This window comes from Acanthisitta chloris, unplaced genomic scaffold (assembly GCF_000695815.1).
Source record: "Acanthisitta chloris isolate BGI_N310 unplaced genomic scaffold, ASM69581v1 scaffold8383, whole genome shotgun sequence".
In the NCBI taxonomy this organism is placed as follows: Eukaryota; Metazoa; Chordata; class Aves; order Passeriformes; family Acanthisittidae; genus Acanthisitta; species Acanthisitta chloris.
Window position 1 is genome coordinate 4,604 of NW_008663177.1, and position 27,828 is coordinate 32,431.

The window sequence follows — 27,828 nt, forward strand, 5'->3', positions numbered from 1 at the left end:
GTGTGTTTTGTTAGCTGTTTTAAACTAGCAAAGATCTGGACCTCGGAAGGATAAAGGACAGTGGAAAATTAGAAAAAGCCTGCTTGAGACGAGATAGTATTTAATATTCTTCAAATGCATCCAGCAGCTTTTCTTTTTTCTCAACACGTTGCTGTTATCTTCTTTCAGATTGGTACCAATAGAGATCTGAAGGTGATTTGTCCCCATGACATCCAAATGCAGTAATAATCTGATCTGACAAGAATCCAGACATGATTTCTGGATATGTATTCCTGTGGAGGCTGAGGTCTTACTGGCTCTGCATCTCACTGATTGTCCTTTACTTACCTGTTTCAGATACCACTGAAAAAAAAGAATGTTGATGGATAGGAGGAGTATATGGCAAGTGAATTATTAGTAACTTAGAAGTGAGAAATTTGAGAAATTCCTTGAAAGTTCAAATGCTAAATTTATAGATGTCCGTGTGGATGAGAAACTTGAAAAAAGTTCGGAAGTCGCAAATCATTTGAACAGTTTACCAAGATGGTGGTGGAATTTCTTATTACTGTAAAACTTTAATGTTATTTGAAAACATGATTGCTTAAAAGTAGAGACAAATGAAGGAATAACGTATGACTTTTATGTAGGCAGTCAGACTAAATCACAAGGATCTTTACTTGTCTTGCATTTCATTATTGTCAATATTTTACTTACTTTTCTGCCTGTAGTGTTTTCATTCCTGTGAAATAAATGCCATTTAATCAGTCTTACTTTCTGTGCTTTCATCTTTCAAAGTAGATCTGGCCAAGATTTTTTGCTTTTTCCGCATAAACTAGGAAAAAAAATGTAGCATTATGATGTATCTGAAGAGGGGAAGGCAGGAGTAGTGGCCTCTTAAACCTTATTTTGAGAAACTCTGTCCTTGATTGCACCTATAGTAATTGCTCATTTTAAGTTATCTTAGCCTGCTCTTTAAGAGGACACTGGCTCTTTATTATTTTTTTTAAATAAGTTGGCATTTATAAGAAGCTATCTATTAGTAGCTGACAGTGGCGTGGGCAGTTAGGAATGTGAATGATGACCTCTGAAAATTCTCACTCATCTTCTTGAATGATGGTTCTGACATTTGGTATCCCTTGTGTATTCATAGGCCTCTTTCCAGCCTTAGTTGAAGTGTAACAGCTTGTGGAGCTGTGTGGTGAACCAGGTCATGGAGCTGTCAGTGTCCTGGGGAAGTATGCTGTTTCTAGTTTGTACCTGCAAAGTATTCCAGTGTATTCCATAGAAGTATGGACAGCTGCACCACTGCAAGTTGGTGCAGGGAAAGGAGCAGAAGAAAAACAGGCTGAGGAAAGGGTCTTTATATGTCTGGTGCTCTTTTTAGAACCAGTGTTTGTGGTCTTGGTTAACCAGGGAGAGAGTATTAGTGGAAGAACCATTGGTGCCAACTTGTCTGTGTTTGTTGTTAAAAAGAAAGGAATTGTTGTGGTCTGTTTCTTGCAGCATTGTTTGCAAACACTTTGAGATTTTACATGCAAATTATTTTAGAGTATGTGTCTACAGGGAGAACCTTCCCACCAGCATGGAATTAGTCAGTAACTTGAATAAAACCACCTGAAGCCCCACATACCCAGAGCCTTGTTCTTTGCAAAGCGAATGTATTAATCTCTGTAATTTGAGGGAGGCTTGTACTCTACAAATGCTTTTGAAATGGAAAAATTGCACATCAAAAAAAAGTATCTGACAAAACCCTCAGTTAACTTTGTCAAAAACCGAGGTGTAGACAGCTGTGGAGAGACTTGTTTCCATCCATTAAAAACAAAAACAAAAAAACCCCAAAAACTGAAATAAAAAAGGATACTGCTACAGGCTGTTTCCTAGCAATAAGATTGTCTGAAGTCCTTGGTTTGTTTTCTGATTTGTACCTGTTAATTGGGGCACAGAAGTTTCACATTGTGTCATGTAAGAGATGTGGGGGTTTGAAAAATGTGGTGAAACTGTTTTACTGTTGTAGGAGAAATTTTTTATCTGTTCTATTGTATGGACTGTGTTTTGGCAGCTCCTCAAATGAGTGAAAACAGCAGTGTAAATAGATGCTAACCATCAGATCTGAAGTTTCTTAATTACATACATATGGAATCATGACACAGTGCCTAATAATGTGCTTGTTGCCTCATGAATGCATCTGAAACTATTGCTTTCATAGAATTCACAATATAAGTTTTGTCTGAACTTGAAAGAAGCTGCATTGGTTTGGGCCACACCAGTTTTAAAGCTATTCTTTAATGCACCACATTTTCTTCCCTGCCCCGATGCAGTTGCTTTTGATCTCCTGCTGTTTCACAGTTGATGTTGAGGATCTCTGAAGGCATTGCAGCACCTCCTTTGCTGAGTGAGGAGCTTCTATGTAATTCAGAGTTGTAGGAGCATCTCTGAACATCATGGTCATGTTCATTCTCTAAGTTAGTATTGAACTTAAAGGAGGAAGAGGAGGGAAGAAGCTACTTATACAATGAGATGCTGAATTACCATCTTTTGAAATTCCGCTGTAGTGAATTGGGAAGCAGGGGCTTAGGAATGTTTCCTGGTTGCTCTACAGAATTACAGCTTGGTTCTTGTGTTGAGTGGAAAAGGCTTGGTTTACTGACCAGCAGCTGAGTTTGAGAGCTGTGAACGGCACAGTGAGTGTTGGAGATGCTGTAATTAAGTAACCGCCTCTGTGCCTGATGCGCATCTCAAGACAGTATAAATAGAGCTCCAGATGGCACCTTACAGATGTCAGGGATTGACAGCCTTTCTTTAAGACTACAGTGTGGCTTGAACATGAGGTTTATAAGCTTTGATATAAAGTGGTAATAGGAGGTAGGATCTGCACCTGGAGTAATATGTATCTCAGTGATGAGATGTGGTCTTCTGGTTAAGTTTATTTTGGAGAAGTGGGGGATGAAATTGTGCTCTGCAATTGGGTCAGGAGCAGCCCTGCTATTTATTTATCACACAGCTTAGGATTTTTTTGTTTTACTTTTAAGTTTTTTAAATTGCCTTTTAAAGCATATTTCCTTTCAACAGTTGTTATCCAGAAAAGGGTATGCATTTGCATTGTATTTTAGAAACATAGCCATTTCTGTTGCTTAAAGCATTACTAAGGGATGTGTGCCTTCACAATGAGGTCATTCTTTGTTCTTCTGGTGGTGGTAGTAATCTTCTGCAAAGTTATTTCTGGTTAGATGCATTGGTTGCAGTATTGAAGAAAGCTCCTTGAAGTTGCTTTTAGAGATGATCTTACAAGTAACATGAAGAAAGGTGTTTAAATTCAGCTTCAGTCTCTAGTTTCATTTTCCTTTGATACTAAGGTCTGTGTGCCATAAAATACTTTGCTTGTGTGGTCTGCAAGCTGGAGCAAGAACACATTTTTTGAGAAGGGCACCTGGAAAAAAAACAAAGGAAACAGAGGTAGAAGAAAGATTTGTAGGAGAAAACAAAATGTAAGGGACATTCTTCTCTGGTCTTGCACCTTTGTCTATTATAGTTTCTGAAGTTGAAGTGAACCAGGAAATCCTGCTCTAAAAGGAGGAGAGAAAGTTTTAGTTACAGGAATTGCAGCATCTCAAAGGCAAACTGTAAGATTTTCTGTATGGAAATGAAGCACAGCTTAATAGCACTTTAATGTGCCCCAAAGTTGACTCTCCATCTCCACAGTTAATAAAGGTATATTCTCCTTGAGGGGAGATGTTATCCAGATAAGATATTCAGTGAATGAAGAATAGCACTTGAATCTTTTTCAGCATGTGACAGACTTGTCAGCTTTGCCTCAGATGAATTGCCCTTTTGACAGGCAGAAATTCTGCAGTGATGTTCCCTTGAGACTCATGACCCTTGGAATTGGGGGTAGCACTTATGACTCTCATTGGAGACGCTCTGTTACCTGTAGTGTAGCCTCGGCTGGTCTGCAGTAAGAGAAACTTGTTTATTAGCAGCATACAGATGATGTTCATGCAGAGCTATGTGAATGTGTAATATCAATGTGGAATTGCAGGCACTGAGTGAATAATGAGTCTTGCGTTGGTCCGGTAGTTTAGGTAGTTCTGTCTGCTTTCACATGTGAGCCCCTTCCAACCTGGAGATACAGATAGGGTGGTGAAAGTTTGGGCCTCTTGGTTCTGTCTGACCTCAGAGGTGAAGCATTGATAAGTATGACACTTGCTGTACAGATGTGAAGCAGTACTTCCCTGGGAACAAAAGGCAAGGTACCTTATACTGCTGATGTGTTGCTGTTGCAGATGCACTTTGAAACCACTGGGTTTAGAGGCAAGCCATGACTTTGGCATAGCTGGGTTTAAATTCCATGGACTTCAAGAAAAATTTATCAGTGTTTTTGTTTGTTTAAGTTTAGTTTGTAATCCAGTTTATAAAAGAACTATGGGAAATGAGGTGGCAAAAACACTTGTGTGAACTTGAGTAAGATAACTCAGAGGAAACTTCATGACTTAAAGTGAAATTGATCAATGTCCCTTTAAACACAAAGAGCATAAGTGTTGATTTCTATCTTTGTCCTGCCTGAATGCCATGGTTCAGTGTTGGAGTTTGCTTCGTGGTACAATTCTTTCCAGCTTTGCAAAGGAACGGTCGGCATTAGGTAATGGAGCAGGGATTCTACACTTACGGGCAGAAATGGATGGTAATGTAGCCATAGTATAATTTGTGGAGTGCTGTGAAACCTAAGATGCCTGTACTGTAATTGCAAAAAAGGGCATGTAAGCAGACATTCATTTCCTTTTACAGACATAACAATGAGGATGTTCTGAACTAAGTAAGATACATTTCAAAACTTGTAAACAACATGTGTTGAAAGTATTGATCAACACAGACTTCAGAAGTACTCAGTTGCTGAAGAGTTTATATTGGCTAGGAAAATATTGCGGTGATTGCATTGCAATGTAAATACAATATAGAGCAGTGCAATAAATGTTATAACCAGCATAATGTATTCATGGATGGTTTTGGTGTTTTGTTAGTTAATGTGAAAAACCCCACATTCTAAATTAATTCTGGAAGCTTTTTCTACTTTGTACTGGTCTTACATTTTTGTCATCTCATTCTTTTTCTTCTATTTATGTCTGCCATATTCAGTCTGCTCTGGCAACTCTTAAAAAAATTCAGATGTTCAGTTGTTTTTTTAGATGATGTTATCGCTAATTCATGACAGTTCAGCATACAAACTTCCATCCTATAGTATGAAGGATCTAGTTTATAAGGTATCATGGACCTAATGCTGCAAGTCACACAGTTGAAACAAACAGTCTGGGTGGATTAGTCATTTGTGGTTTTGTGTGATTACATAGTTAGCAGCTCTATCTTCAGTAGCTGTCAAATTTTGTGATTGTTCAACCTCTATTAAAATGAGTTAAAATAATTTCAGCAATGCAACACTGGAAAAACCTGAAACTTATAGCACTATTTAACAGTTTAATCCTAAAAAATCCCAGCAACTACCAAATCTGAAATTCACCTAATGACCTGTTGTGGTAATACAGAGTAACAGTAAAATGTTTATATATATATCTATATGTACACATACATATATTCTGTTGAAACTTGATGGTGGCTTTCACTTCAAGCTTATGTTAGGAAGTTGTGTTACTGCTGAATAATAATAATATTCTTGAATAATGACAACAAATTTAAAGGCTAATTTGTGCTGTGTAGCTGACCTCACTTGTAATAGTCTGCAGTAACCTGACCTTTGAGAGAAAAAACTTCGGGCAGCATTTGTCTGACTCCGTTCAAAGTCCAAGGTTAGTTACAGGGAGGATGCATGAAAACCCATCACAGTTGCCTGTGATGCAAGACTAGGGAGAGCTCTGGAAATTCGTTTTCTTCCAGTGTTGCAGAAATAGGCAGCTGGAGAGAGGCACTTGACATATAGCTCCAGCTGAAAGGAGGGAGGGCTTCTGCCTGGCTTTGAACATCAGTGAATCTGCAGGAGAGGCTGCTGTGAAAGGCATTTATTCACTGAAACCTTTCTTTACACAATTCCTCTGTTCTGAAAGTGTTCACTGAAATCTGTGACCACTTTGGGAGTTGGTGAATTCTGTGTAATTCTGTGAATTCCAAATTTGTCCTGCCTGTGTTACTGTAGTTCTTTTCCCCCAGGACTGTTTGTTAAAATATTGGATGGAAGAAACAACACTAGGTTTTTTTGTCATCTTAATGGTTGCAAAGGAATTGCAAGACTAGAGATTATCATGTTGTGATCCGAGTTTGTGGCAGAAGTGTTCTGCTAGTTTCATGTTAGTGTGCATTACTTTGATCTGAAGCAAGTGTTCTTAAATTCATTGTGCTCGAGTACAGCTCCTGACTGCTGATAGCTAAACTGGAGGAGGACACTTTAATGTTTTGCTAATGATAGTGCTTAAACACATTGCTTATTTCCCTTTTATTGTACCTTTGCCTCTCACAAAGTGACGTGTGCCTGTTGCATAGGAGTAAAGAGGGAAGGGACAGAAGGAAGATCCTTCCTCTGTTCTGTGCCTGTAAAATAATTTTTTCCTTTATTGTAAGGTTTTCAAATTTGGAATGAAGTGTTTTCAAGTTACCGTTTGTAGCATGAGTTGCTTAAAATGGTTTACATGTTCTAATGGTTTTCAGGCTTCAGCAAGCCTATTTTTAGTAATGGATTATCACCCTTTATAGTGCCTGATCATCTTCTCAGAAAGCTTGCTAAGGCATTAGCATGATAGAAATAATGTTTGGAGTTTGATTGTGTGCTTGCTTCACTGCCCTGAGCCCAACTGCTCATCAACACTTGCTTGCCAAGGGCTCCTTCTCCTTTGGCCCTGCTACTTAACTGAAAACAATTAAAATAAAATAGGGTAGCCTAAAAAGATCGCCTTTGCTGCTCTGGCTGATTTTTATTGTTGTAGCAGTTCTGAGAGAGGAAGGCCCTGGCCAAGATGCCAGTGGCAAGCAGATGGGAATAGTAACATTTTCAGTTCATTTAAAAAATAAATCAATAAATAAATCAAACACATGATTTTAAAGTAGGTGAGTGGCTTAGCAAACCAGGTTACTTTGTTTCAGGTAAGGAAGGTGCTGCTGCTTTGTGAGGGAATCTGTTGGAGGCAGCTGCAGGATAACACTGTTCATTCAACAGCAGTAGCAGGTATACCTTCTTATAGTGGATTTTCTTAGATAAATTTGTGTTATCACTTTCTCTGTTGCTTTCATTATCATCATATCAGCATTCTGCAGCAGTTCTGAAAAATAATTTCAGCAGTTCTTCTTAGTGAACTAAATTTGTCTCCTTGCAAATACTGAAGAGTATCATTAACAGCTATTTTAGACAAAACTCATGGGCAAAAATTCACATGTGTAGCAGTTCTGGGCAGACTTGTAACTGGATAGCATTGTTAATTAAAAAAAATACTACCACATAATTATTCTACTGGCGTTTACATACCCTGATTTCTGGGTGAGATGCAATTATGACCATAAAATCCTGATGTTTTAATAATACCTGTTATGTTTTCTTTGCAGATCTTCTCTGGCTTTGAACAGCCATGCTACTCTGTTGCCAAAAATCAAGTGAAGTGAATGTGTGCGGTTACTCTCCTCTTGAATTTGAAGAAGATGGTAGCTTTGTATAGTGCCTGAAGGTAATTCTTTCTAAAGTTCTTTCTAGAACTTAAAAAAGTTCTAGACTGCTGATGCATGGCAGATCCTGTCATAAATATTTTTTATCTTAATAATGTTTCTTATTTCTATTTTTTAGTTAGGTTTAGTGCTAGGGTATGGAGAGGTAAATATTTGATTAAAACATTAAAACACACTGTATATAGTGGACAGCTTCCCTCTTTATGTTCAGAGCTGAAGTGATATTTAAGTTTCTATGAAAGCTGGATACTACACAAGCCTTTTCCTTATACATAAATGGAAAAAGGGCTTTATTCCTCTCTGCTCCATGGTGCTTGCTTGAAGCATTGTATTATTTAATGCTTGTTTCTAATTCCACCTGGATCACAGTGGCAGATACACCCTTTGCAAAGAGAAGTGTGTGCATGAGACTAATTCTGAAACATAGTCCAAAGAATTTAGTAATAAATAATTAACTTGTTGTGGGTGTTTTGCAGTTTTTGCCTATCTAATGACTTGGTTTATAGAGTATCTTCTTTAATACAAAATGGAACAGGTGCCAATGAGTACAGAAGAGTTCAAGTGTAAGGAGAACAAAACTGTTCAGAGCAAATTATTTAATGGGGGGGGTTTATTTGATGTGGTTCTGTTTCTGAAGCCTTGTTATGAAAATACATGTTTTAACTAGTTTATGTACTATAATTAATGCTTAAAAAGCATGTGGAAAGTCGCTGTCTTGTAAGAAAGCTCTTTTGACTTTCTGAAATAATTATTCTGGAAAAACCTCTGTCCCCCTCCTCATTTTAGTGGCATGTTTGTTATTTTTCTCTGTGGCTTGTTGATTTTTCTCTGTGTAGGCAAAGAGAAATGCAAATGCAGACTAATTTTAAAGTAATACAATTAGCTGTATAGACTTTGCATGTGTGTCCTATTAATATTTCAAGGATGACTTATATTACCTGTGAAATAATTTAATCCAAAAAGTCATTTTTATAATGATATAAAAAATTTTACTTGGTGGCTAAAACTTTTACGGCTTAACTTTTCATAACTCCTTCCAAAAAAAAATAAAATTTCAGGTCATTAGTGACTGCTGTGCTACTTGTGCTTCTGCAGAAGCTTTGTTAGTGTGGCAGAAATTATTCAACTACTTGGTTCCTGTGGATGAAAAAAGAGACTCAGAAGCGGGGAGTATTTCATTCATAAAATCTCAAATTAAATCTCAGTTTTATGAAGCAGGTCAATGCTTTCTGTTTGTCACATTGAAAAAACATGTACTTACAGTCACTCATCCAGGTGCTTGTAGGGCACAGGGCTGAAAATGCATCCTGTGGGCTGGACTGAGTGTTCTTTCTTGAATGGTCTGTGTTTGCTATTAGTAATGAAGAAAGTAGCTGCCAATGTAGCTAACCTTGGAAACAGAGGAAGAAATTTTCTAAAACTATTACTGAATTTTGAAAAAGGAAATCTACATAATCTATTGGGGTTTTTTTAATCTTGGTTTGGTTTTTTTTTTTCCACTCAGACTCATATGTCTGAGTGAAAAAACTTTGGATATGGATAGTAGTGAGGAGATAGACTTTGTAGCTGTAAGTTCAGGAGTTGCACTTACCAGCATACTGCTGCTTGTAAAATCTGGAAAAGATGTCTGGAAAATTCTGTATCTGGGGCTTTAAAAATGTATTTAATAATTAAGAAAAGCCAGGCAATAACCTGGGATAAGGCCTCTGCAGCTGGAAGTCGTATTTTCAGTCCTATTTGTAATATTTTTTTAAAATTTTTATTCTTCTCAGTACGTATTCTCATGTGTTCTAACCGTCTGCATAGACAGAGACATGCTTTGCCCATGGTTCTGGTCAGAGGAACATATCTGTCTTTAGTAATGGACAAAGAACTGGAATGGGAGCACTAATGTATTCACCCACTATAAATCTGAAAGTATTTTTTTCAAAAGCATGTGTGTGTCTTTTTCATAACTCATGTGAAACTAACACTTGAAATTTTTGTTTCAGTTTCTAAATGATTTTAGCAGTGGAAGTTATAAACTTCAGAGAACTAAAGAAATCATCATGAAGCTATATGTATTTTTGGTCAACACTGGAACTACCCTTACGTTTGATACTGAACTTGCTGTACAAAAGTAAGAGTAAATCAATTGTGTATTGTTTGCTTTTTAAATTAAAAAGTGTGTATACTTGTTATATACTAAATTCTTGACACGGTACTCAGTTGGTTTTACAGTATGTCAGTGTGGCTTTCTTCTAGGTTTGGGGTGAATTTTGGTGATGGTTTTTGCTTCATTTTTTCGTGATTAGCATTTTAAATGCCTTGCCAGATGTTTGTGTGTGAGATCCTGTGAAAGGGTAGAGAGTCTCTTTACTTTCTGGGACAGTGACAGAGCTGACCTGCTCTTAGCTGAATCTGGTGTTATGTTTGGTACTTTATGAAAAAAAACTGTCAGAATGAGTTCTGATCTTGTGTCCTTTTATTGAATGGTGTTTTTTATTTAGTATTCCTCTGTAAAAGGTTTGTTTTGTACTGACTGGCATCATAGAAGTTTTGCAGGTTGCTCTTTTTCCCTTTAGTATTCTCATCCTGAAGAAAATGTGTGCTCTGTAATGTCTTTAGGTTGGATGGTAAAGAATTGGCATGAAGAGTTTTGTCTTGTGTTCAGGATGGGTAGAAGTTAGTTCTGTACTACATTGCAAGGCTCCAAAATGTTATACAGCATTTTATATGTAACACATGAACTTCTGAATGCCCAACTGTTTAAAGCATGAGCAGTGTTACAGTACAACAGTTTACCACAATTAAGTCCCGATAACTTTTCTGTTTGTTTTTTTCACTGCATATTAAAAACATCTTGCAAATTTATAGATGCTTTTAGAGAGGTCTGTACTGTATCCTTTTTCTTCATGCTCATGTGCAAGACATGTTGGAGGTAGCAAGAGCTAAGCTTACCTGCTGCTTCATTTTCTATCAGTGATGAATGAGTTGCAAGTAATTGTGCTTGAAAGTCTTCTACCATGGATTTTGTGCTCAAATCCACATTTCCTTTCTCCTGAATTCTTATTGGTATTTTTCATGACTCAACAAGTGAATTTGGGTTTTGAAAATTGCTTGTGGTGAAAGTCTCCCAAGACTGTCTATACTGATTGGGTTTGGATGCTCTTCTGTAAAGCCTATTAACACTCAGGGTTATTATTGGGCATGAAATATAGTTTCATCCATTCTGGTGCTACTTGGTCATTTGCAGATGTGTCCACAGCCCTCTGTGCTGTCTGCTACATTTAGACATTTAGCCATGCCAGGCTCCTAATATTCCAGTATGGGCTGACTTTTTGCCCAGTTGGATAGTTCGTTGAGAAAGAGCCTTGCCAACAAATGAACCTCACAAACTGTTCAGCTGAAGAGTCTTTGACTTTTAACTTCCTATTCTGTAGATCTGTATGTATAGACTTACCCTTTCTAGCAAGACTAACTTTCTTGGGTTCTTTGCCCGTCGTCTTGTACATGGATAGGCTAAGCTGTCTTCCTAAAGGCCTTGGAGATGATAGGTGAATACTTACTGTAACACAGCTAGCAAATACAAGCTTGTGCTTATGAGAGGTTTGTAATTAATTTATGATGTAATGTTAAATCATGGTTATTTTAAATAACTGATCTAATATTTCAAGTACCATATAGCCAATAACATTGGTTCCTGCCAGTTATATCAAAAGCATTGTTTCTTATAGTATTATTACCAATACTATATATTGCTTATTCACTTAATACTCTGAAGCTTTTTAATATCTTTGAGTAGGCACTACCACAATGTGTTACAGTTGGGGTCAAGTAACTGTATTGGATTTGTAAATTCTTGTTTATTTTACTGTTTGCTTAAGCAGCAAAGTCTAGAACTGTCTAAAATAAGCAGTAATGTGAAGATGTCATCACCTAAAATTAAAGGTGTGAGGCTGATGAACTAAAACCAGGAATGGTCTATTGATAGCTTGTTTCAGCATTAAAAGTGTCTGTGATGTTTATATGAATTTGTTGCATATATATGGATTGTTAAATTTCCTGTTACTGTGAAGTGCTGTACTGCACTTCATGTACTGTAAATCAGTCAGAGTTCATTGGGTGAAGTTGTGCTTATGTGGTGCATAATGAAGTGTTAATATTCTTGTCTTTTAGGGTTTTGGCAAGTCAGCTGTTTGTTCATAAAGTATATATTTAAAGAACCTAACGACTTTTACACTTGTTATCCCAAATGCTTGATGTGACTTTAATCCAGAATTTCAGCAGTAATGCAGGCTGTTGTCTTTTAGCTGATAGCTTATTAGGTGAATATCCAGAATGCAACATATTACAGCACTTGTAAAGCTTAAAAATATGTCATTGTGCAAAATAAAAGTAATAGTTCTTCTAAAAATGCTCTGCTTTGACACAAACAACTCACATGTGTCTCTTACAGGAATATGTAAAATTAGAGACACAAATACACTGATAACGTCACCTTCTCTTCCCATTTTTTCCAGTGTGGCTGATCTGAAACATGCAATTCAAACGAAGTATAAGATTGCCATTCAGCACCAAGTGCTGGTTGTCAATGGAGGAGAGTGTATGGCACCAGACAGAAGAGTGTGTAGTTACAGTGCTGGAACAGTAAGTGCATACATCATTTTTAGCCTGAACTGTCATTTATAGGAGAAGAAAAAGGTGTTTTGCTAAGGGATCTGTAATTTATCCATAATGTGCTGTTTGCTGGATTTCTTTGATTTGAGAAACAGGCGTGTGTTTATTCAGCTTATACATGTAGATCTTAACTTAAAACACCCACAAAATGAAATAATTGGTGATTAAACTGTGTTGCCTTTATTCAGTGTTTGGTTTTGTTTTCGAGTGTAGGACACCAACCCAATTTTTTTATTCAACAAAGAAATGATCTTGTGTGAACGTCCACCAGCTATCCCCAAAACCACGTTTTCAGCAGAGAATGAGATGGAATTGAAAGTAGAAGAATCTCTTATGATGCCTGCAGTATTTCATACGGTAGCATCACGAACACAACTTGCTGTGGTAAGTAGATTCTTACTGTATCTGCACAACAAAGGAAAATGTGTCAGAGGGGAGGCTCAATGTAAAAGATGAAATAGTTTGTTCAAAAGACAGTGGCATATTAGTGAAGAAGTATTCTTTAGAGCCTTTGTCTCGAAGTTTCAAGGTAAGTATTGCAATTTGCTCCTTTAGCATGTTCAGAGCTTCTTTCCAAAGCACAGTGTAATACAGCTTTATGGGTGCATGACATTTACAGCATTTGCAAAATAAAAGCATCTTGTTGCTTTGGACATATGCCTTAATGCACTTATTTCAGTGTCCTCACTCTGCCTTAGCCTGAAAAGAGGAAAGTTACTTCGCAAACGTTGTTAACCCAAGTAGAAAATGAGCAGTGTAATTTTTAAAAGCACCTTGCCAAGCTTCTGTTTCATCTTCTGTGTCTAAACAACTGGTGGGGAATTAATAAAACTAAGCTGCTTTTTTTTAAATTCAGGTTGTTTATTACTTAGTACAGGCTTTCCTTGCATATGGCATATAATTACTTGCAAAATAGTCATAATTCCAATTTTATTATGTCTGTGTTATTTTGATAGGGAGAACTAATTCCCTGCAGCATGGTCAGTAAGATACCAAGTGTGCATACTGTGTCTTCAGGAATCTGACACAAGGTCTTCAGTAGCTGGACTGATTGTATTACTTTGTTAGGAAATTTTCAAATTTTGCATTTGAATGCATTAAATGTTTTTCATCTTTCTGAATATTATTTAAGCTTCCAGTGCCTGGGAGGTGGGAGAATGGTCATGTGTAGCACCTTGCACAGGATGAATAGTAATAATGTGTTTTGTCTTGGTAATAAAGTTCCTTAGTTTCAGTGGCAATTTTAATGCAGTCCAAAAGAATATTTAGTGTTTGAAGTGGCTGGTTTTTATTATGGTACAGCTGAGTTCAGGGAATAGTGTTAAGTCTTGCATATAGTACAGGGATTTTTGTTTTCCCCTTTGGCATCCTGACCTGTCAGGAGGGGGAAGTTTACCTGAATAAGCTGACCTTGACATACTGTCTGATTTAAGGCAAGGATTGAGTCCAGTAGACTTTCTCTCTACCACCTGTTGACAGTTACTGCTGACTTTGTAAACAGGACCTCGAGTTATTAGGTGTCTGTGAATCATATGACTGTCATACAGAGAAGAGTGGATATCAATGCGAATTCAGCTAAGGAGTGGGAGGTTTTCAATTGTGCTCCTTGAAGAGTGTGAGAATTCTGGTTTTAGCAGCTGAAACTGAAAGTACTTTAAAACCATTTTTGGTGAGTTGTTAAGAGGCTGTTACAGAAGTGAGACTGATAGCTGCTAAATACTTAATATTGATTCATTTGATATGAAAGGGCAGCTGTAGTAATTACTATGGCCTTTGTGTTTGTGGTTTACTTAGGGTTATGGGAGTGAAAGGTGGTAGTACTCAGTCTCACATTTCTCTTTGTTGATATTTTAGCTTATTTCTTCATCCCATCCCTTATTTTGTGGTCTTAAAGGTTCTTAATTTTGCTTACAGTTGGATAAAGTTGCTGTACAATGATGGAGCATATTTAATTCTTCTGGAATAATTTTTTCTTGATTCCAGCAGTATTATAAAAATACTCCTACTTAAACTAGGAAAGAATTGTTGGTGCTACCTACTCTCTCCCCTTGATTCTAAATGATGTGTTAACATGCAGACCATGGAACTTTGTTGCAGTGTTTGTGCAATATGTTATTTAGATCTTCACTATCTCATTCTGGTGGCAGGTCTGTAATGCTATAATGTTTAGCTACAGACTGGAAAGTTTATCTGGAGACAGTCATCTTGTGCTGATTTGCAAGAAGAAAATAAATCTTTCCATACTTGATAGCACCTATTAGTATAGGATGAGAAGTGTGGGGGAGAGGAATTCAGTATTTAAAGGTCTTTAAGTGTGGATTCAAGTAGAATAGAGGTGGGTTTTTTTAGCCTGCAGATTTGTCTTCAGGAAGATTATTACTTGTTCTGCACTTCTGCCACTTCTTCCCTGCTTGTAAAAGGGCTACAGTGAGGGTAGACTTGGTTTTTTTTTTGGTAGAAAAACTTAGAAATTTATTTTAAGATTAAATAGGTAGTAATATTCTCAAATTTGATACACCTTTCTACCCACTGTTAATTTTATGCAAGATTTTAAATCTTTTAAAACCATAGGCTTTGTGTTAGACTGTGAAAGTGAATTGGGTATCTCTTTGGGAGGTCAGGAGAGTGACAAAACCATCATGTATGTTGAAAGAAGAGTGAATTAGGCCATGGTGACTTTAGATTGTACCAAGGTGTGAAAACTGTGTAAGGGTGTATTGCAATATTGTGCTGAAGTAGTTTTTCATGATGCCTACTTGCAATGTATTGAGCAGTAACTCAGAAGAAACTGAGGGAAGACTGTGAATGTGGTTAGAACATTAATCTTCTCCAAGGTTCACCATAAGCCTCTTGGCTGTGAGGAAGAAGGCACATGGGATATTAATCCTTTTCAAAATCAGTTAAGGTCTGGAGAGAGCTAGAAAGGCTCTGAACCTCTAGTTCTGCCATTGATAAATCCAAAGGCACATTAAGAGCACTGTATGGGAGACTTGTGCAAAACAGACATGGAAAGTCTCTCATGTAATGATCCAAGCTTTTTTAAAATTAATTTTAGAGACACAGTAATCTGCTTCACCAGAAAAGCAGAATGGCAGTACCTGATGAAGAGTTTTTGCCTGTTTAATTATTTCAGGCTTTCTAAATTAATTAAATTTGATTATTTACTACTAATACATACGGTAGTACATGATAATGTTTGGTACTAGGAAAATGTAAGTTGCAATCTAAATTATTGCTCATGATAAGCATCCTAGCTCTTGTCAACAGCAAGAAGCAGTGATGTGTAACAGTGTGAAAGTAGAGTAGAATATTTGATAACTCCCAGTTTCTCAGTTAAAGCAACTTTCTAAGCCTTTTTGCATATTGTCTGAGTATTCTGGTTTCTCTTGGATTGAAAACTTACCTTTTAGATGTTTATTCCTAAAAGGTTACAGCTTGCCTTTGTACAACTAGCTTGGTTCCCCACCTCTCTTCTGGTTCATCAGTTCAGGCCTTGAGCTGCAGTATGTGCACAATGAGGTGCACATGGTGTTTGCAAGAAGTTAACAAACACACCAGCTTAGGGGAAGCCAAGCTGCTCTCTACGGAGCCCATTGTACAATAAACTGTGTTGTGTCAATCTGTCTAATCTTGTGGTCTTTAGGAAAGGATTATTTACCGCTCTTTTTTTAGTGATCTAACTGAAGTTTTCATGTTATTTATCCCAGAAGGATATTGAAAACTTGGACTTCCTTGGTGGTGGGTATGTTTCACATTTCATGTGATACCGTTGCTGTCATGATCAAACTGCCAATTCCTGTCAGGCTTTCTCTGGGAAGTGGAAATGAGGATGAGAAACTGTGTGGTTGTTTGATTTGGTTGCATAAAACCATGTCTGTAGTCATAGTACCTAGATCATTCTTGGTTTAGTTTCAAACACTTCATAATATTTAAGCCAAGAAGTGTTGTCATGCTTCCTAAAAGCTGTGTATCTACTATTTAGAGAAATGCTCTTTCTCTTCTACTAGAAAGCTGCTTTGAGACTCTCTGGGAAAGAGCTGCTTTAAAATTTTAATGCTCTCTGAGGTATTGCAATGTTTGTAGCAATTCTGTGGCCAAATTAATTTTGGCTAAATTGTTAGTCTAATAGTCAGGCACACTTCTAGCTTCTCCAGACAAGTCCAGATTCCTTTGTAAGTCAGATCAGTGATCAATCTCATAGAATTTTAAAGTAGTGCAGCAGGGTGGGCTTAAAATGGAGTAGTTTTTAGTTTGTCCTAAGGTATAATGAAAAATCTAAGGTATATTAGAAGATCTAGCATTGAATAGGTTGCCCAGGGAGGTGGTGGAGTTACCATCCCTAGAAGTGTTTAAGAGGCTTCTGGATCTGGTGGTGGAAAATATGGTATAGGAACTACAGTGTGGTGACAGGTTAATGCTTGGACTTGATCTTAAAGGTCTCTTCCAACCTTGATGATTCTATATTTGTTTTGGCTGACCTTTGTAACCAGAACTTTAGATAAAGTTTTTAAAAAATTCATCAGAAGAAAAAGAGTCGGGGGACTTGAAATCAAGCTAGCAGAAGTTATCACTTAGCTTGTGCCATGGTTTGATTCCCTGACCAGTGGTTTGTCAGCATCTCCATATGTTTCTCAGCAGTAAATTGTCACTTGACTTCTCCAAGCCTGTTTATTATGTCAGAGCACGTACTGAAGAAAAAGTCATTAAGCTGTGACTTTCAGAATAATTTACTATGTATCATGCTGATGATACAAGCATTTTCTGGGTATAAGTCATGAACTGTGTGGACAAAAGTCCAAAGGATGCAGTCATCAAATATTAAAGGAGAATGGAATAATCAGCTAAAGGAGAAATATCAAAGTCTTCCTCATAGTGAAATTAGCTGTTCCAATTACAGGTTTTGAAAGCTGAAATCTTGAAGTGATTAATCTAGTAGCTTTACTGATGTTTTAGTTGGAGATATGTATTAGGGATAATGGTCTTGGTAACTAATTCTGGGAAATTAGTCCCTCTTGTGAAAGTGTTTATCTGCTGTTACAGTGCACGGGTGTGTGGAATTTGACTTTCAAGGATCTTTTTTGTTGGCCTGAGGTTGGTTTTTAGGCTGACTGAACCCTGTAAGGAGTCCTTTTTACAGGGTTCCACATGGAAGTAGAGGACTTTGACTTGTTTCCTTTTACCACAGGGTTGTAGAGAATGGAAAGAACCCTGCATTTCCTGAGAACTTTTGTTCTTTAGAGGTAAGTTCAAAGACCACTTAAGACAAACAGACTTTTGTCAGATTCTTTTTTTTCTACTCAGATGAGCAGAATTATGAGAGTAGGATGCAAAGACAGTCTTGAAATTGAAGCTAAACCCTTTACCAGATAATTTCTGCTTTAGATAATACAGACTTTGTTGCTCCTACTGATATTTGGTTGAAATATGGTAAATAGAAGTGATTATAGTCAGAAGAATCGCCTTAATTTGTGATCATCAAAGGAAGCTATTCAACGAAACACTCTGTTAAAACACCCAGCCAAATACAGAATCTTTCTAGTGGCTCTGTGAATTTCTTGACAAATTAGGAAGGGAGGATACCTTTATGTACTCTTCAACATAGCAAGTGAAGATTAGCCTGGGTTTGTCTAGTCTTGTGCTGGTCGTGGTGCTTCTTGAGGTCTGCATTCCAGTGCTGTGGTGAAGCTGTCAGTGTTCTTAGGTATGCTGCTGTAGCCAAGTAAGATGGACGTAGCCCTACAAGGCAACTGAAGTCAACTTCTGTGCTCTGTGAACTGTTGGGTTTCTGCCAATAACTCTTGAGTGCATCTGTGAACAGTCAATGACAAAAGCAAGCCTGTTGTTAGGCAGGCTTCATTTTCTGTGCTGAAGCTGGCAACCTTACTGAGAAGTATTAAAACATATGTTGGATTGCAGGCCTTTATTTGTATGCCTGACATAATTCAGTTTGTAGACTTTATTCATTTAGCAGAGAATTGCTTAATTATTTTCTGCATACAGCCATGCCAGTTAGATGAAATAAATTGGTCTTGGTCCTTGCAAAGTAGCCTGAGGTCTCCACAGAAATGTCTGGACATGGTAGGAAGGACAAGTCAAATCACTTGAAGCTTTATTTCAGAAGTGATTGAAAGATGTATTTGTGTAGCTTTGAATTTCATAACTACTTTTAGTACTTTTTAGATACTCCAAAGGAAGCAAAAAACTTCACCACTTTTTTTTCTTTTTTTTTTTCCCTGAATGCTCTCACACTTTGAAAGCAGGGTTGGCTAAAACAAAACAAATGACATAATGGTTTAACATAGTCTTCTTGTTGACTTCACTGGTATCTGCTTAGTGTAGGCTTACGACTGAAGCAGTTCTGGTATGTGGACAGATAGTTACTCTATGTGGTTTAAACTGTGTTAGCACCATCTACTTGGAACTTCCCGAATTCAGAGTAATATTCTTTACTATTTGAGAATAGTAAGTTTTTCGTGATGTTGCCTAAGAAACAGTGTAAAGAGCAGTACTGTGTTCCTGTGGACTCCTAATTGCCTTCGGGTTCATCTGTGCATACAGAATTCTACAGTTTGCCTCTCTCCACATAGAGACAATTTCTTTGGTGTGTGAAAATAACTTTGAGAGGATGATAGTATGGAATGCTATTGTAATACCTTACATATGTGCCCTGAAACACATCTGTTTAGTTGTACAATCTGACTTGTAGCTTGTTAGCTTATGGGTAACTTTGAAATTATTCTTTGAAAAAAACTTTGCTATGTTTTCAGGCTAATGAATGTTGAATTCCGTGTTAGTTCAGAAAACAATCTTTTGTCTCTGAGAGACATGTCCCTATACTTATGATTGAGATGATTTATGAGCAATATTTATCATTGCTTTCATAAGGGGAGTTTTTTGTTTTAATGTCCACATCTCCTGTGTATGCATTGAGAAGCTGCAGCTCATCTGATAGTGAATACCTGGTTGAATACTTAGATGGCATTGAGGTATTTTTATATAGTAGATCCTTTGGGCATGTCTGTTATATGAAGATCCTGACACTTATTAGAATGTTCCTCTGTTACAAGGTTTCTAAAAAACTAAACAAATACTAATTTGCTGCTCTGGGAAACACTGTTGTTTGAGTAAATGGCAACAGTTTGGACTCCCAGATACAGTGTCAGCACTGGTCATTGGTTGTGTAACAAGTGATCTCAATTGTGAGGTGGTTTTTTCCTACTAAAATTTGATTTATTGTGACTTCTGTTTTGTGTTGGAAAGTGTTTTGCTGGGGAAGCAACCCTGTTAAAAACTAGTATCCTAAGTTGACAACACTTTGGTTCTCAAGGGAGCATCAAAAATGATGCATGATAAAGTTTCATAGGACAACTCCAACTTGTAACTTTTGACTTCCATTGTGAACATAATAAATCTAGCCAAAAAACCAAACATTGGGCAGTAGTTAAGGGTCTTGGGGTGGAAAGATTGGGTGTATCAAGCCTAGTGTATACTATAATGTATTAAACATTTGAGCTATGCCATGCTATGTGAAAGGAAAATAGAGCTAACAAAAACCTCTACTCAGGGCTTTTCAAGAAACATTTGTCTCCAGTCTTTACTTTTCCTGGTTAAACTGTGATACTCATTTGAAGGAAGTGCATACAAAGACTTTATGATCAGGTTTGATTTTGTAAGTGCCTTATGTTGTTTTAGTCTTGAAGCTAACATGTGGTTCTGTATATGCTCTCACTTCTGGAACTATTCCTGGAGGAAGGTTGACTTTGAGAAGAGTTTGAGAGTTGATGGTAAAATGCTTGTTTGCATTTCCAGGACATAGAGTAGAACGCATCAGAGGCATTCAGTTGCCTTTTCAGCTTCATCTTTAGTGGTTTTTTAGTATACCTTATGGTAAAACAGCCTTTTCTTTTGGTTATTAATATGATAAATGAGGAAGCAATAATTCTGCTTTTTTATATGCTGTGCAACTTGCCTTTGCATAACTGGTATGCCAAGTGGATTTAAGAAAATAAAAAATTGTTCAAGTTGTCAATATTGCATTAGTCAGCTTGTGTGCATTTAAATTGTAAAGACAAACTGGGGATAGTGTGGAGAAAATGACTTGCAGATTTCAGCACTATCTGGATATCATTCCAGTTGTGCTGTTGGTTAAATTTTGACTTAAGAAGTGAAAGCTTGTGCAGCAGTTAAGATAACTGGGTTTTTTTCCAAAATGGAAATCCTTGGTCTCACGTGCACAGGAAGCGACCAAAGTTCGAGGAAAAAAGATGACAAATACAGTCTCTATTATAAAGTGATAGAAATTTTGTAAATAGCTTTGGATTTCTTTGGAGTTGCATATATAAGTATATTGTATATTTGTCATTCATCTGCTGAAAATTTAGATATCATAGATTTGAAGGACAGTGGAATTTTGTCATACTGCTTGAGATTAGACCTGGACCTCTTGAAAAAAAGGAGGGTGGTCATAACTTTCAGATTTTATCAATGCTAATTCTGAAATGTTTGGATAAAATGCTCTGCAGTTTTGTGGTTTATTTTGGAAAGCTAAGTGTTGTTGGTCCCTAATTTTTTTTGGGAGTACATATGTGCTGCTAACCATGTGTTCCAAAGTGAATGCTTTCTGAAACATGCTGACGTGTTGTGTTTTTAGCACTGCTGTCTCACTGTGGTTTTCTCACATGTGCAGAGGAAAGTTGTGTTTGGTCCTATTTTAACAGTATGCTCTACCTGCAAAAAGTGGAAAAACTTTCTTGTAGGGTAGGTAGGTATTAAAACCCAAAGTACAGGTATGTGCAGGAAAATATTTTCTATGTAGTGTGTTATTAGTGAAATTTTGAGCTGAATGATTTATTGTTTGACTTTTGTATTACTTGCTTATTTTGGTGTTTTACTAGGCCCCTTGACGGGAACAGCCTGTTTTCTTAAATTGCTAAGTTTAAAATAGCTGCTCTTCCTACTAGTTAAAACTTCAGAATTGATTATAATAGGCATTGCTGGTAGTGCACTTTCAGTAAGAGATGATACTTGCTATATGTAGGTCTCTCTTAACTTCGCCAAGTGGGGTGGTGACTTCTCACCTTATGGCAGTAAAATGCTAAAGTGTCATCCAGTACTTTAACAGAAAAACTTCCACACTGGTTTGCAGATACCAACATTTCAGGACATGTTTTAGAGTTTTGTGGACACTCTGCACTGTTGCTCATCATGTTACATCTGGTTTATTAATCAGTGAAAGACTTGAATTAATTATTTGCACTGCTGTTTTCCTCATGCATCTCTTCTTGCATAAGATGCACCTGCACTTTTGCTGACTGATCCTGCAGTTCATTGTCTTGTTCTGAGCTTGTGCATGGCACATCAATGGTTTTGTCTTTAATGGACCTTGTTTGCTAGCTCTTTCTATCACATTACTAGTAGAAGTGTTATTTTTCATGTGTGCACACTGAATATTTTATATTAGCAGTATTTAATTTTATAATGTGTTTTTGGAACTAGTTGTCACCTGTCTGTTTTGAACATATTTCTCAGTAAATAGTATATATTTATTTTGCCTCTAATTACCTTTTCATTTAAGAAGAAAGGAAGTTTTGTTTTTCTGGTGAAGTTTTAAGGTGTGCAAGTTTATAGCTATCAGATTTCACACTTTCTGTTAATATCTTCAGTGTAGTTAACCACAGTAACCTGATTTGTATTTTGTTGATTTGTTTTTTTTCTTTTTCCTACCCCCCAGGAAATGTATGAGGTTGCCAAGAAGCTTTGCTCCTTTTGTGAAGGTCTTGTACATGATGAACATCTTCAGCATCAAGGCTGGGCTGCCATAATGGCCAACTTGGAAGATTGTACATACTCTTACCAAAAGCTGCTTTTCAAGTTTGAAAATGTGTATTCAAGCTATTTGCAGTCCATAGATGATATCAAGCTGAAACTTACACAGTAAGTTAGCTAATAAATTTAGCCTCAGTCTCCAAAGTGACTTTATTTTAAACATTTTTTTTGTTGTATGTCTACTGCTGGATTAATCAAGCATATATTTGTGTCATGGAGAACATTCTTTGTGTTCTATGCTAGTCATTTTTTTAACTGGCATTTTCCCTTGTATTAATCGGCACAAAGAAACCTGTGTTGAATTATGTGGAAGATAAGCTCGTTAATGAACAGCTGTTTAAGAGCTGGAGTTATTCCAAATGTGCACTAGAAAGATTGCAATTCTTAATATCAAGCATATTAAAAACCAGTTAATTCAAAAGTGTAAGTGTGCATTGAAAAATGTTAATGTCTAACTTAATTTAATCTCGCTCTGTGTTGAAAGTATGAAGTCATAAGACAAACTTCGAGTGTGTATGTATAACTTTGAGGGAGGGAGTGGCTGTATGTGTGTGCATACTTGTGTCCTGCAAATGCCAGTTGTTGCTTTAAAGAAAAACCTTTTACATTTTTGTGGCCATTATAGTATTATGAAATTCCTGAGAGTGCTTTGTCTAATAGAATGTAAGTGCATATTGGACACATTAAAAAACAAACCATAAATATGTTGCATATTTAAAGAAAAATTGAGCCTCATAGCTTTTACCAGATATATAGAAACTGTTCTGCGAAACTAGTCAAACTGAGAACACTGAAGTCTTTGATAATAAGCATTGATATTGGTGCAGACTGGAAACGTGTGTTTAAGAAAAGTAAATGGGCACATCTCAGTTTATCAAACTGTCCTAGTTTTCACTGCATTATGAACATAAGCATACTTGGTAATTCAGAGAACTTCATATTTAGCTGTGGAAGTCAGCAAAAACTGACTTATTTAGCTGTTCTTTTAGAAGAATAGAATCATAGAATGATTTGGGTTAGAAGGGACCTTAAAGATCATCTAGTTCTAACCCCCTTGCCATTGTCAGGGAACCTTCCACTGGATCAAATTGTTCAGAACCCCATCCAGCCTGGCCTTGAATACTTCCAGTGATGAGGCAGCCATAATTTCTCTGGGCAACCAGTTCCATTGCTTACCACCCTCACTAAAGAATTTTTTCCTAATACATACTGTAGTATAGTATCATAGTATGTTAAGGGATTAGAATGAAATTTAGATCATCTGGTTCCAACACGCCCTTTCCCTGGGCATGGACACATCACACTTCCTCCATGATGTTGGTACTGACCACAGTATTTTGAAAGGGTTGTTCCAAAATGTTTTAGAAATATGCTTCAATTCTAAAATAAATAGTTCTTTCTGTTGCAGGTGGTTTGTAGCTAAGATTTCATGTCACATTGGCATATAGATACTAATGTATTTTTTCTTCTTGCTTTTTAATGAAAGCTTGGGTTCTGCTGTTTCTATCATGGCCAAGATACCACTGCTGGAGTGCCTAACAAGACATAGTTACAGAGAGTGTTTAGAAAGACTGGATTCTTCACCTGAGCATGGAGGGGCAGGAAGTGAAGAAACTGAAGATGGGAAATCTGCTGAATTGGTGCTTTATCCTGATATATCTAAAGTGAACAGTAAATCAGTGTTAGCGTCGTTTTGCAAGTCAGTTGAACATTCAGCTTTGGAAGGCACAGATCCTGAAAATACAAAAGATAAGGAATCTAGTCAAAATGCTACCGCCCAGGACAATGAAACATCAGTAGAATTGAAAGAGGATGATCAGCCTTCCTTCAATGTGTCATTGTTAGACTGGATAAATGTTCAAGATAGACCTAATGATGTTGAATCCCTGGTCAGAAAATGTTTTGATTCTATGAGCAGGGTAAGTTAACAATTACTTACAAATCCAAGTTCTTTGCAGTGAATGTTGCCGCTTGTTTTCCAGCAACAGGCACTTTTGAAGTGACTCAACTATTTTTGTAACTTTTTTCTCATATAACTTTTGGAATGAAGACCAAAACAGAGACTGCAGAGGGATAGGGGTGGGGAAAGTGTTTTAAGAGTTTGGTTGTTAAAGAGTTTGATCTTTAGGAAGATGTATGCTTTCACAATGAGTGCTTGTTACCTTGCTCGTTTCTCAGATGGATAGCCATTCATGTTGGAAAGCCAATAGCTTCTTGTAGTATATAAGCAAAGTGACTTCTTTCTTTGTATTTTTCATAGAAATTACATTTTATAATAAAAGTAAAGATTTCTCTGGACCAGAGTTAATGTTCTTAATGATTAAAATACTGAAGCCTTTGAAATACAGAACAAATTCGTGTGGTCAGTTGTGATAAATTTATGTACTGTGTATATGCATTCTTCATTAGCTGGTACAGATGTGCTCAGAAAAGCCAATCAGTTTGGGCAGTGTCAGTTTGTATTTCTGCTGCTGGTAAAATAAAACATTGCTCATTTTACTTTCTAGGATATTGTTTCAATCAGTGAGTGTTAAAACCATTTAAAATTCTTAGGCCTACGGTTTTCTTTCTCTCTTTTTCACTGTAGCTTCTATTTCTTACATTGTCTAGGCTTGTTTACATATGTAGAGTATCAACTATTGCAACTTAATATGCCTTGAACAAAGAAAATAATTTCTGTTGTCTTTGACGCTTTATTTCGTCTGTAAGGTAGGAGTGGAAGATAAGAAGTAGATTCTCAGTTATTTCTAAAACCCTTCTGTTATAGTCTGTTCCATACATTGATTTTTCAATTCTGTCATAAAAATAATTGGAGAGTTGGGCTTAATATTAAGGGCTGTTTAAGATTTTGAGCTGTCCAAATTTTGGTAGTGCAGAAAATGCAAAGTTAAGATTGGACATTACAAGCTGGTTTTTAAAAAAAAATCCCACAATATTCGATTTTGGGTGTAAAAGACTGCCTATTTGCTGAAGTCTGAGACCAGTCCTCTGTCCTGTTTGTTTAATAATGCTACAAGGTACTTTCTGCTAGTTTAAAATGAGTACAAAATCCACTCGTTCAGTTGTGAGACAATAAATTCAATTTCTACATAATATTAACAGGACAGCAATGTAATATCTTGTAAAAATCAGTATTTTAAGAGACATTTAAACAATTGCTTCCAAATTAATTATGGTGATCCTAAAGACACAAACTTTGGTTAAATATTCACTCCTCCTTTTTTGCTCAGCTTGTAGTCTTATCTGATATAGAACAATGTTTTAGAGAGGCTGTCATGTCTTTTCTGTCCTTGTTTTGTCTAAGACTAGGTAGAAATCCTTTATTTCAACTGTTGCACTTGTTTAGTAACATAAGCTGATTTTTGTGTGATTGCACCTGCAAAAACAAAGTTTTTTTGATGTATTCTTGGCATAAGCAGAATTGCTTTAGAGTATTCTGGCCACCACCAGAACAGCTGTGACTGATCAATCCATTTTGATCGTAGCACAAAGTATTAAATCTTTGCCTACCATTGATTTAGAATTACTTGAAAACAGAATTGGCCTGTAGCTAAAACGGAAAAGAAAACACTAAATGAATATCTTGCAACATAATTGTTCTTTTTGAGATGACACTTAACATAGCAAGCTAAAATAAAATATCAGTAACTTTTTCAAATTGTTTTGCCTGCATTGTCCCCATGCTCTTTCCTTCTTGGAAATATGAAACATAGAAATGCTTTGTGATCACAATCTGTATTTGAAAAACTGAATTCAGATAAGATTTTCTTGAAGGTATAAAGCATCAGAGTAAGGGCTTTATACCTTTGGTACATAGTCTTGATAGAGCTGGTGCGTTTACAGAGTGCTGCTAGGTATATGGTGGTTCTAGTCTCTAGGTGTTTCTGCAAAATGACACTTCTAACTACAGAAACCAAGGATGTAGTAAAAGCAGGGGATAAATAGGAGCTAGCCAGATGTATCTGGTAAGTGCTGTTGTAGCCACTTAAAAAATGCTAGAAAGGGAAGATACTTGTAAAGATGAGGAGAGCAATATTATCTACCAGTGAAAGTAGAGCTGAATGCTACAGGTGCAGTTAGGTCAAAGATGGGATACAAAGAATGGATGGAGGAAATAAATTCTAGGGTGGAATCAGAGGAATAGGTGTTTTGTAAAAAGGAATAAAGGGAGTTTATGAAAGGGAACAAGGAAAAAACCCACCATATTGTTCTTTAGTATTTTGTCTGTTAAGAAACTGTTCTGGATGCTGTGGATTAATTCAAGATGTCATGGGAGAGTAATCCTGAATAGGCTGGCAATGAAACTGATTCTGTAAAATCCATCTGGCTTTATCCCAGAGACTACTTTTTGTTACTCGTTCTTGGAGATTGACAACTCCACTTGAGAGAGACCAAATTTCATAAGACAACACATACTATAAATTAATGTTTGTCATTTTCAGAGAATTTTGAATTATTTTGTCACATTAGTAATAGCATTAATTATTTATTCTGAAAAGTTCTGCACTCATTACTAGTTTTTGGTACTTTCCCCTGAAATCTTTTGGTTGGTGGTATTTTTTCTGTTTGTGTGAAGAAAATGGAAGATCTGTTCTTTGTAGTTGCTTGTTAATTTGTAATGCTTCTTCTCCTTAGATTTTTTTTTTTTCTATATCCTGGAGGGTTGTTTCCAGAATGAAGAAGTGCTGTATGCTGTCTGTGAAAATTTACAGGCAGTTAAATAGTAGATTGAGGGGAAAACAGTACTTCTATTTATGTTAACATAAAGTCATAGAAGTGCATTCTTTTTTGAAGGTTAATTTGTGTGCTCTGTAAGTGGCGTAAAGCCTGCATGTTGATGAAAGAAACCAGAGCTGTGGCAACTAATATGACCTCACGAATAGTGTCCTTTTCACTAGATTTTCATACAATAAATGTCATATCATAACCATTTTGGATAAATATAGGCAAATTGGTTCGTATTCTGCTAACATGCTTCTTACTGTGTTCTGGCTAATATATTCCATGTCTAAACTAAACTGTCCTTTATAAGATGTCACAATTATCTGTGTTGGTTCGAGAGCTCTTAATATAATTCACTACTTTTATAGTGTAACTTGTAGAGTCATCCTTGATATCTGTGGGCATGCGTAGCCTCTTAATGTTTCAAGTACTACTTTTTTTCCTGGATAATGGCCTGCGAAAGAATATGATGAAATAATTTTTTAAATCTGTTTTGCTTAGGAAGAAAAAAATTAGAGATAAGTATTGCAAATACGTTATTTTTCCTTAGTGTCTTCCATTTGCTTAGAGCTAATCTGCTTGTCTAAGTAGTCAATTAAAACATTTATTTAGTGGGAAAAGATTGATGGTTCTTGCAGCTTTTTCCATCACCTTCTGTCGAGTTACATTCATGACTTGATTGTAGCTGTATGGACTCTGTTCCAGGGCAGACTGTGTCCATTAGCTTTAAAGTGTCTCTTCCCCCTGCAGCTTGCCTTGTCCCCTCAATTAATGTCCCTTCCTCTTGTAAGGATCCCAATTTCTATCATGGTCTGGTGGGAATACTTCAGAGATGCATGCTGTGATACAGAATCCACTGACTCTTACACTCAGAATTCTGAAACGTGGCAGATGTAGTCACACATTAGATCAAATAAATAAACAAGTAAATAAATGAGCTTAAAAAAACTCGTCTAGCTAACTTATATCACCTTTCAGTATGTCAACTGC

The 27,828-nt window shown here is 36.6% G+C and overlaps 1 protein-coding gene across 1 annotated transcript in view; it reads left to right on the forward strand.

Annotated features, from left to right (window-relative positions):
- Positions 1-7,514: 7,514 nt before the first annotated feature.
- LOC103798622 (RB1-inducible coiled-coil protein 1-like) overlaps positions 7,515-27,828 on the forward strand; it is a gene marked incomplete at its 3' end in the record, with an annotated part of 30,903 nt that continues 10,589 nt past the window's right edge. Inside the window, exons 1-6 of the mRNA XM_009070896.1 lie at positions 7,515-7,634; positions 9,624-9,751; positions 12,135-12,261; positions 12,505-12,675; positions 22,022-22,224; positions 23,603-24,035. Coding sequence (XP_009069144.1) covers positions 9,681-9,751; positions 12,135-12,261; positions 12,505-12,675; positions 22,022-22,224; positions 23,603-24,035 — 1,005 coding nt within the window. The remainder of the gene's footprint in view (positions 7,635-9,623; positions 9,752-12,134; positions 12,262-12,504; positions 12,676-22,021; positions 22,225-23,602; positions 24,036-27,828) is intronic.